Consider the following 11277-nt stretch of genomic DNA (forward strand, 5'->3'; position numbering starts at 1 on the left):
AGTGAACACAACAAAACAAGTGATTACAAATAACCAATAAGAAGATAAATGAATTAAGGCCACTACAGCTGGGTTAACTGTCATATTTGTTTTGACATTGGCTGTCATGAGGCCATTATAACTGTCATGAATCTTTTTCTGACCACTTTTTTTCAAGTGGTACAAATTGAATGTCAGTAAATATCATTAAGTGTTAATACTCTGTCAAATTGTTTTATAACAATGTCATGTATACTTTTCTTGATCTCAACTACAGTGGTACAATTACATTTTAATGACAAATTCAATTTGTACCACTGTAGTTTAGGTCAAGAAAAATATGACATAATTTAGTTTTTTCGAGGGGGGGGGGGGCGCTCAAAGATGTTCTCGCCCGGGGTGCAATTCAATGTAGAACCGCCACTGCTTCTGTGTTCTGCAGACGAAAGTCATACAGGTCTGGAATGACATGAAGGTGAGTAAATGATGAAAGAATTTCAATTTTTAAGTACATAGTGCCCCTTGCAAACGTTTAACCACAAATACAAATAACAAAAAGTAAACAAATAAATTAAGCGATTTCAGACATGGTGCAGCCGCACACACAGTTCCTTATGCTTAAATGGACAACTAAACCATTCTTATGGGTCAATTTTTCGAAATTCAGATTTGTACATCACCTGAAAATCTTGAGAAATTACTGCTGTAAGGAAGCTGTGAAGAGTAGATAAAAAAGTTTTGAAATTCTTAGCAGCACATAGATAAACTTGAGTGGGTAATTCCCAAAGAGCGGAAATCAGTAAGCGACGTTAGGCCAGTTTTTTTTTCATTTTTGCGATCGATTTTGCAGCATCCACTCACAAAAATATATAGTTGTATATATTTATGATAGGAAAATACAAAATATCTTTATGGAACATCCTAATTATTTTTTGCGTTTTAATACAATATTTTGTTGGCTTTTGCCACCAATATTCCTGTGCTACTTAAGGTTTTGAGGTCCAGGGTCACATTTAATATTTAAATGTGTATCCGTTCCTTCTGGTTACAGCAGAGGCAGTAATCATAGCAACTCTAGCAATAAGTCATCATGGGATACTCCGCTGAGTTTCACAGGATGCAGTCCTGACTTCCTCTGAGCCGTTGACTGACAGAAGCCACCAATTAAACCAGGCAGGGTGTTAAGATTGACTCGCCTGGGTGGCGAGATCAGCTCGGAGAACATCAATCTTTTAACACCCCCTGCCTTTCCATCCCTCTATAGTTCTGCGCAGTCTGACAAAGGGATGGGTGACGTATAGCCCGCGAAACTTTCACTTTGACGCTGATCGGAAACACAGCAAGAAATTACGACTACAGAGCTTGCTTGCGAGTGGATCTGTGACTCACATACTTTGTCTCAACGTCACCGTGCCACCTTCTGAGTGAGATTTTCTATATGAAGGCACAGATCCAGTCAAAAACATGTTCCGAAAATATCTTTGTCGCTAGCTAAGCTTCTTTCAAATGCATAATTTGGCGAGGTACACGTGTAAATTATTCTGAAATGCTGATGGCTAGAATGACAATGTATGATTCTAGTTTTGGGAAAACAGTTGGTGTTTGGAAAGGCTGGAAAAGTTGCCTCTGTTTGAATGAATTAGCCAGATTAAAGCTGCCAGGGCCTCCAGCAGAGGAAACACAACACATAGACAGCTGCTCTATCGATTATTCATGCAATGCTGCGGATGACGGGAAATGTTTTGGAGTTTGGTGTGAACAGCACACCTGGTCCCTGCAATATATCAAAGGGCTTTGCCTTACCTGCTCAGTCCCAAAATGGAAATATTGGCAAGCAAACTACACTTATAGTTAAGATAATTATAATCCAAACGTCCAATATACAAAGCAAGACAAATGTAAAAAAAAATACATGATTAAAAATCGCATTTACTTTTACAATAAGGATTAAAGATTTGAAAATCCAAACACATTTCAGTATCGAAGTTTGAAACACGTATGATAAAAATATCACACGCTCATGAAACGGCAGTGAAGGGTGATGAATCAATTGATCACATTCATCTTATTTACATGACTTACCGCGTGAAGTGGATTGCCCTGATCGATCGGCACCTTGAAGTCTGCCTGAAGCTCATCAAAGGCTGTTATCTAAAAAGCCAAAGAAAAAAGGAGAACACAATCTTTATCAAAAAAAGAGCAAGCAGAGCAGAACGATTTAGCTGATATATATATAATCTTTTGATACTTTCATGACATTTGATATAAAAAAATGTTTTACACTAAACCAATACTAGAATGATGATTAGTTTAGTTTGCTTTATTTATATTCACCAGGGAAATTAAATTGATATGAGGTTCAAATCAGAGACACTATTAAAGCATCTGCCCTCATACTCCCGGTCCTTAGAAAACTTTACGGCCAAATAAAACGTTTATTAGAAACATAAATGTTGGCTTATTTTATTCCCGCCATAAACAACATACTGTGAATATTCAATAAATCACCCAGACCTAAACAGAAATAGGGCTTTTTATAGAGTGCTTTGTGTCAAAATATCCATAATCCCACGGGATGTTAAACTATTTATTTTAGCAACTGCATTCTGGCAAAAAGGTTCTTGCGGTGCCTCATTTCTGTTGCACCTGCACAAGGCAAGTGAAGCCTAAATTAAAGTTGGATCAAATTAGACAAGCTTATTTCCCCCGCTACAAACCAAACTGACCTCACTTTCTGCACTGCCTAGCTCTGGTAGTATATCAATATCATTCAATTCTGTAGGCGACAAGCAAATGTATCTGGCAACTGAAGTTGGGCGATGGGGTCTGGCTCCCATTTCCAGTTGATCTAAAATGTGTTTATTTGGGTTTAGGTCTGCTGCTTGTGTAGGCCAGTCAACTTCATCTACACCAGACGAATTCAAAGATATTTTGAATGAAGTTTGTGAACAGTAGCAATTTAAAGACAAGATATAACAGAGAAGGAAATGTCCATTAAGACACTTCCCAATATTGATAAATATTCTCTGTAGCTGTTAAATATTGCGTCCGCCTGCTAGGCCGTCAAATACATAGATGTGCAACTTTGCAAAATCCACAAAATGCATTAATTAATATAAAATGTATTTTTTCAGCTCTAATTTCATTTAAATGTCTGTAATGACAGGAAGCCATTAAAGCACGGATACTACAGAAGTTAGAAATACTTGAATATTTCAATGAAGCATAAAAACAGCTTGAGACAAGTTAATTTAAAACAAGCCTTCACAGCCGATCATATGACAAATATCTTCACATACCTTGCATTGGGTGTTTATATTGTGAGCACGATGCGCATAATCACAACGCAAACCCAAGCATTACGCAACAAAAATGTTAAAAGTAAACCAGCAAAGTAGCATGTGCACAAAGCAACCACGTCTAAACATTGCTGTTATATACCCATAGTGGCATTTGCAAACCCATTTGGGGTTTACGTTTTAAAAGTGTACAGAACTGTATACTCTATAAATATACTTTTCTACACTCAACAGTGTAATTGGTGCTCAGCAAGTAGCTTAATGTTCAAGGAAGAGCATTAAAAATATAAGCAATTAGTTCATATTTCGGAATCTCTGCACAAATAATAATGAACAGGAAATCAATTTAGGGTGTGCTGTAATAAAAAAGCACGATTATTAGAAATCAGGTGTTGATGGGTCGAACTTGGATTTGAAGTAACAGTGCAGTACAGAAGTGTCTCATTCTTCTACACTGACACATTATTTTCAGTAGTATTAACACTTCATCACCTCTTAAACATCACCTGGAATGCTCAGTTTGTGCATATGGTATAATAATAATGTGGTGAGGCAGGCGGGACGAGAGACGTGAGGCTGAGCCCCGCCTCACGGCTCTCGTCCTGCCTTCCCCATCACAAATAATATCACTACTAATGCATTTTATTCACCTAAGTATACTGTAAAAAACACCAAAAATTCTCTCTTAATCTCTCACATAATTAACTACTTGTATATGACACAAACAAATCATTTTAGATTAAAATGTTGTGCAGGATCCAAAATGTTCAAGCTCCTAAAAACATATACATCCTATATATTTAGATCACTCCAATGGGTTTATATATGTCTTCAGATGTAAAATGATATATTTCAAGCTTATTTTACAGAATAAGTAAAGCAAGCACATCTAGGGCTGTGCAATTCATCGATCATAGATATATCATTGAAATAATTGTAATTGTCAATTTTAGCCTTCATCAATTACAAAAACTAAATAATCGAGGTAAACGATTATTGTGTCGCATACCATTTCGCAAGGATCATCTCTATTCTTGTAGTATAAATCCACAGTGCACACCTTTCCTTTACAGTGGTTCAGCAGTGCTATTTCTTTACATTACTTTTTCAGTTTAAAATCCAAGTTCTTTTATTTTCGATGTCGTTTTAAAGGTTAATGAGTAATCGTGTAAATAATCGGGACATCAATATTGGCCAAAATAATCACAATCATGATTTGTGTCATAATCAAGCAGCCCTTAGCACATCTATGTGCTAAAATCAATTTACATTTTTCAGAAATACCAACCTGAATTCGTAGAATGTGAATCGTACAAAAACATCAGATTACTAGAAAAAAGTTGTACTTAAATGTTCGAACGAGGTTCGAATTAGCCAAATCACAAAAAAGTTACGTTTTTGACATGAGATTGTGTTGGAAATACTGAATTCTCGTTTTGGGGTTAACTGTACCTTTAAGGATAACACTAGTTTTTCTGTTCTGAGTTTATCATAGGTAATAGAGTACACTGAACAGGGTTCTGTTTTGTCTGAACACTTTAAATTAAATCAAAAATCAAAATAATAATTGAAATCAAATCAGAATTCTTCATAAATCATCTACGCACATGTGTGCAAATGACACAAAACATGGTAAAGAATGTCCTTGATGTACTTCCATTATTCAAGACTTGTTCAAATTCAAACACTAATACTCCGAGCACTCAGTTCACCTTGTAGCATAATCAAGATGCCCTTTAATATTAAACAAGGGCTCTTTGGAGTGCTTTAGAGGGAAAACTGGAATAAATGTGGAACATTTAGAACAACCTCTGTACATCTCGATGACATAGTCAACATTTAACAGATGAATGCACCACTGCATTCACAGATCATCTAAATCCTGTTCTAAACTTTGCAGTCTGGCGGGAGCCTGGCAGGCACTAATGTGTTTGGTTTCTGTGAAAGTGTGCCTGAACATCTGCCAAGGGAGTTTTTGACTGTTAGTTAAACTAATGTGAGGATCATTCCCCCTCAGGTGTCGCATAATACACATGGGTATATATACAAATTAGTCATCCCTGTAAAATGTTATAAGGCATCAAGACACGAAATATTATAATCTGCAGACATTAAAGAGAAGGAAATGTTTGCTAATTCCGTCTGGTGGTAGTGGAGGTTACGTAGTATAAAAGTAAAGGACTGTATAAGCGACTTAAAACATTTCAACCAAAAAAAACAAAAAACCGTGTCCATGAGCACCTTAGCAAAGTTTGCGAAATTCATTCAGCCTGTCAAGCAACTGCTATTGAGACGAAAAGGAATGCTGAAGGAGATTTCTTTGAGTGTTTCTGACCTTCTCGGAAAAAACCATCCGCTCGATTTACTTTTACCCACTTACAGAGTTTAGGGCTCTCAGAGACCAGTGTAACTTCTCATATTTCGGTGATGTAAGGAAAAAATAACCTTCCCTTAAGATAAAGAGTAAAAACATTAGGAACCAAGGTTCTGATATTCACCATCCCTGTACAGATTACATATCAATAACATTAACGCAGAAATATTCACAATTGAATTTAAAGGTGTTCTAGTTCTACCTATCTTTGATATGTATGTGTTAAATCGAAACTCCTATCATGCATGATGGCATTGAAGGGCATTAGGAAAGTTATAAGTAAGAGCGCAGGCTCTTGTACGTGTACTGTGTATCTTACAAAAATCTAAACCCAAGTTATGCAACTGAATCTTTTAAAACCTCAAAGGTGAAGGGAATCAAGCATTTAAATGATGTGAAAAAACACGTAAGGAGTTTCCCATTGCGAGCGGATCAAGTTAAGTCTATTAAATATTCAAAAGCTAAATCCGCTGAGACGAGCCATACCCACACAATAACGGACAAATGAATGTAACTTTTTATAGAACACCTGCAGGACACATTAACGTTTCTGGATCTTGAAAACAGGGTGAGTAAAGTGTCGTACTAAAAACTCAGGGTCAAATGTGATTTGTTGATAATTACCCCTTATGTAGCCCTTGGGGCTATAATGTCTGTTGCTATGCAAAAAGCAAGCTCGGGGGGAAACACTGTGCTGACCCAAATCTGTAACAGTCTTGTGTTGTGAATGTGAACGAGTGGTATGCTATAATGCAGTTATCCTCGAGGGAAAAACAGTGGTACACCTTAGCGTACACGTACTGTAAAGGACAGAGCATCAAAACGGGTCAGCCCCAGCCAGTGCTCTTACTGTAAGAGAATACAGACTGTTTACGCAGCAGGATTCATAACAGACAGGGGTTTTACACAGGTACACGTCTTCTGAATTGTAATTCAACATGCTTTAACAACCCTCAAGCTGTTTCATCACAAAAGCATGAAACAGAGAAAATCTGCACAGTAGGCCTACTTTTTTGATCTGACAGAGGAAGACAGACCCAAGCTGGTCTCACAGGCAAGATATGCGCAGATGCTGTCAACCAGGTCTTGCAGAGAACCTCGCAGTTTTTCTTTACACCCGAATGATTTTCAGTGACATTGTTTTAATTGGGATACAAAATAAGCCACATGTATAACGTCAGGGAACGTTTGTTCGGGTGAGTGACGGATTGACGGTCTGATGCGGCAAAACCCGCGACCCTCTGACTCAAAAGATGTCAAGCGCACGCATGCAAAATACAGTGTTTTCACAAACACCAATTTACGAGAGCACGTCAAATATGCAGACTTACATGCCAGATGGCGAAGAAGATCAGAGAAGCACAGAGGACAAGGGAAAGCATGTAGCAAAAGGCAGCGAAAGTGAACATAATTGATCAAAGGGGGATGAATATCTCCAGACGGGAACGCGGTGCTCGGCGCCAAAGTGGATTCAATGAATGGAGGCAGTTAGGGGGCACGCGCCACAGACAGCATCATCTTCTTCATCAAAATATTTGCAACAATGTGTTGCAAATCTCTGCTCCGGTTTGCCGCGATCGGTTTTTCACATTCTCAAATGAATAAAAGTGCAGCGGCGTGTCGTTGTGTTGCTCGACTTGCAGCGATGTTAAAGTCCTTCTGAAATCAAGGCATGTTAATCGCGCATTAATGTCCCGTTTAGTCTCGTCGGCAGTGATGGTCCATTAAAGATAAGGTTGTGTGCAGCGGATGAGGATTTGTGAGATACAGCTCTCTGAGTCTGAACTCTGGGTTAATACAATGATGCGCCGTACTGGCAACCAGTTCACCTTCCCTTATCTACAGTGTGGAGGCGCAGAAAATATGCTGCTAACAGGTGGATTTAAAGAGCGCTCTCTCTCTCTCTCTCTCTCTCTCTCTCTCTCTCTCTCTCTCTCTCTCTCTCTCTCTCTCTCTCTCTCTCTCTCTCTCTCTCTCTCTCTCTCTCTCTCTCTCTCTCTCTCTCTATATATATATCTCCCCCCCCTCTCTGTCTCTCTCTCTGTCTCTCTCTCTCTCTCTCTCTCTCTCCCCCTCGCTCTCTGTATTCCCCCCCTCTCTCTCTCTCTCTCTCTCTCTCTCTCTCTCTCTCTCTCTCTCTCTCTCTCTCTCTCTCTCTCTCTCTCTCTCTCTCTCTCTCTCTCTCTCTCTCTCTCTATCTCTTCCCCGCTATCTATAGCCTCTCTCTCTCTCTCTCTCTCTCTCTCTCTCTCTCTCTCTCCCTCTCTCCCTCTCTCTCTCTTAGCCTATAGCCTCTCTCTATCTCTTCCCCCCCTATCTATATCCTCTCTCTCTCTCTCTCTCTCTTTCTCTATTTCTCTCTCTTTCTCTATTTCTCTCTCTCTCTCTTCTCTCTCTCTCTCTGTCTCTCTCTCTTTCTCTCTCTTTCTCTCTCTCTCTCTATCTCTATCTTCTCTCTCTCTATTTCTATCTTCTCTCTCTCTCTCTCTCTCTCTCTCTCTCTCTCTCTCTCTCTCTCTCTATCTCCCCCCCCCCCCCTCTCTCTCTCTCTCTGTCTCTCTCTCTCCCCTCTCTCTCTCTCTCTCCCTCTCTCTCTCTCTCTCTCTCTCTTAATGTTTAATGGTTAGTGGGAATTTTGATGGTTTTAATGGAAAATGTGCTACTGATGACAATGTCATCTATCTGGCGAATGGAAGCCGGTTTTTTCAACGGGATTTGCATTAATACGCTTCGAAATAAAATAATAAAAATAATAAAATAATAAATAATAAAATAATAAAAGCCCTCGATGCGCCCCCTTGCGTTTCGAAAGCGTAGTTTCGACATAGACGGTCAAATTTAGGATGGTTTTAAGTTTGGTAGGCTTGGCAGGCAAATCGAGCAATACACGTTTTCTATAGTTAAATAATGGATTGGTTTAGTAAACAAACAAATGCCCAAACAAAATTGTAAAAACAGGCAGTTGTTTATTGTATCCCTGGGCGACGGATTGTTACACAACTGTCGAATCTACTTCAGGACACTTCAACTTTGCAGACCGTCACGCCATATAAAGTCATCCTTTATACAAAATGGACAGGAGGTAAGATTTACCGATAAGGAAATTGTGCGATTAAACATTAGGCCAACCTTAGTCTTAAAACGTACTATTGTTTATAATCAATTTATAATAAATAGCCTGTTTGGGTTTCGACAGACGGATATGCCCAAACTTGTTTATAAATGAACTTTAAATGATTCTAACATTGAGATTTGTTTAAAGTCAACAAAAAGCTCCTGGATAACATGGTCTGCTTACTTATAAACGAAACTTAAACCATACACATGCTAGCAAACTAAAATTTAAACTAGCATTTACGTTTACAATAATATCTTATTCAATTTATTGACTAACACGAAAATATGGCAACTATTTATGTCAAATTGTATGTAAAATTTTGTGTTTCTTGTTATTTAACTTGTTGATGTAGGCCTATGCTTGCCACTGTGTAGGCTAAATAAGGAAATTACAATACACCTTTCTTAATTCTTACATGTAAAACAACAGATTCACTTTTGAATCACAGCACACAAACAATTAGATTATAGAGCTTAATAGGAACCAAACAACAGCAATAACCCATTTGTGATATCTTATTCTTTGATATTAAATTTTATAGTGAAATGTCTTGCATGAGCATGAATAGGAGGAAACACACTGCCTCTCAACACTCACTCTGGAGCTCTGAGATGGAGCAAGAGTTCAAGCCTCACATTAGACACGTTGAGCCTATTCTGACGGAGTAAGTCCTTTAGAAATTATTTTCTGTCCTGTAACGTGATTGATGAAATACTAAATGAATGAGACAACAGTTGAAGATATCTGTCTGTGACTTTTCCAATGCCTCTCACAAAGATATGTTACACTAAACTAAATATATATTTTTCTGATGGATAAACATGTTGTGTATATTTATACATGTGTATATTACTACTACTGTATTTAGTTACACCTGATAAAGCATTGTGATGCCCATCTGATTGTTTTAGATGTGACCTGGACTGGAAATCCCGTCTGCGCTGGATAGCTGAACCTCGATACGGTGATGCCCCACTTCCGCACATCAAAGACATAAAGTTTCCCATGGAAGGAAAACTGATGAGGTCATTTCCACGTGAGTAAGACCTTGACCAACAAGACATGCGTGTTAAATTATTAAATGAACAGATGCTCCTTCTTTGGAGTTTGTCTTTAGATTTGATTTGTCTCAATCCTTTATATTTATTGACATTTCTGTCTAGAGTCCAATATGACGTCCTGGACTGAGTGGAGCTTTTATCCAAATTTTGGACAGCCCAAGACCTACCACACTGGAAAGAGATGTTTTACAGACAATATGAATCATCCAAGAAGCACAAGATGTATTACAGAGAATTCGCTGGAATCATCCATAGGGAGGAAAAAGAAGGGTAAGAACTACTTTTTTTACATCAGTGCACCTACTGTTGAGTTACATGTATTTTTTTACAGTATGTAGGAGATGAGACCATTCATATTTTTTATATTTGCTGCTTGAAAAACTCAAATGTCTTTTATTTGTTTTGTAAGCCACAGATAAATTCGACCCGTCAACAAGAGCCAGACCTTTTCTAGTTCCCGAGTATAGCCCTGGCTTTCACAAGTTTAAATCAACTCCACACAAAACTACTTTTGGGTAAGCTAAACAACTTTCATTAAAGAAACCTATCTGCCAAAAAGAAAGAAAAACCCCCCACATGATTAGATGCGATAATACATGTACCATATAGATGGCACTGTTGTCATTAAATGCAGTAGCTGTAGATGAAATGAAACAACAAATCAAATCAAAATCAAAATTAAATGAATTGTTGATATCAGAAATGCAGGTTGTAACACAAGACTCAAGCATGAGGGCAAGTTCCCCATGTGTGTTTAGTAATACAGCAATAAGGTAGCATACAGATAGATGTTCATGCTAAACTGTCAATAATAGGTTGCTGAACTAAATGTGCAAATTTTATGTACCATTATTTTTTCCAGGTCATTAGCCACTTGTGAATCATTTATTTGCCTAAAGGCCCCTCCAAAAGAGTTCAGGTACATCTGCTGTTATTCTTTAGTTGCTGATTTTGTTATGCTGTAATTTGCTATGTTTTAACATTGTATGCATACTTGAAGGCATTCCATTCAAATCTGTAGTCATATCAGACACTTTTTGTATGTCTGTATTTGACAAATAAATCGTACATGTGTCCTATGGTGTGACATAGCAAAATTTAGAAATCAAACTGTTCATTTTACATTGTTTTTTATTATTAATATTTATCCTGTAAATAACATTAGAGATTTATATTCATTGTTTGTTTTTCTTCTAAGTTTTTTGCCATCACACCATAGCACAAATTTGCATATTAATCTGTCAACTACCCATTTACCATTTTACAAGCACTGAAGAGCAAGCTTTTTAAAATCAACAAACAAAATATTGTAGAAATTGTCATTGTTTTAACAGGTATATGTCGATATGCATATATCATATGTTTGCAGAAAATCTTATGCAGAGAAAAGCAAAATTCGAGAGAAAGAAAATGACATTCTTGAAGTGGAGAGGCTAAACAACTGGA

At 37.7% G+C, this 11277-nt stretch overlaps 1 protein-coding gene across 2 annotated transcripts in view; it reads right to left on the bottom strand.

Annotated features, from left to right (window-relative positions):
* The window catches only part of cnih3 (cornichon family AMPA receptor auxiliary protein 3), a 29717-nt gene extending 22209 nt beyond the window's left edge, over positions 1 to 7508 (bottom strand). For both annotated transcript variants that reach the window (XM_079474287.1, XM_079474286.1), the window contains exons 1-2: positions 6984 to 7508; positions 2062 to 2130 (exon numbers count right to left, since the gene is read on the bottom strand). In XM_079474287.1, the coding sequence (XP_079330413.1) occupies positions 2062 to 2130; positions 6984 to 7061 (147 nt within the window). In that variant the 5' untranslated portion in view covers positions 7062 to 7508. The remainder of the gene's footprint in view (positions 1 to 2061; positions 2131 to 6983) is intronic.
* Positions 7509 to 11277: the final 3769 nt, after the last annotated feature.

This window comes from Barbatula barbatula, assembly GCF_947034865.1.
Source record: "Barbatula barbatula genome assembly, chromosome: 15".
Classification (NCBI taxonomy): Eukaryota; Metazoa; Chordata; class Actinopteri; order Cypriniformes; family Nemacheilidae; genus Barbatula; species Barbatula barbatula.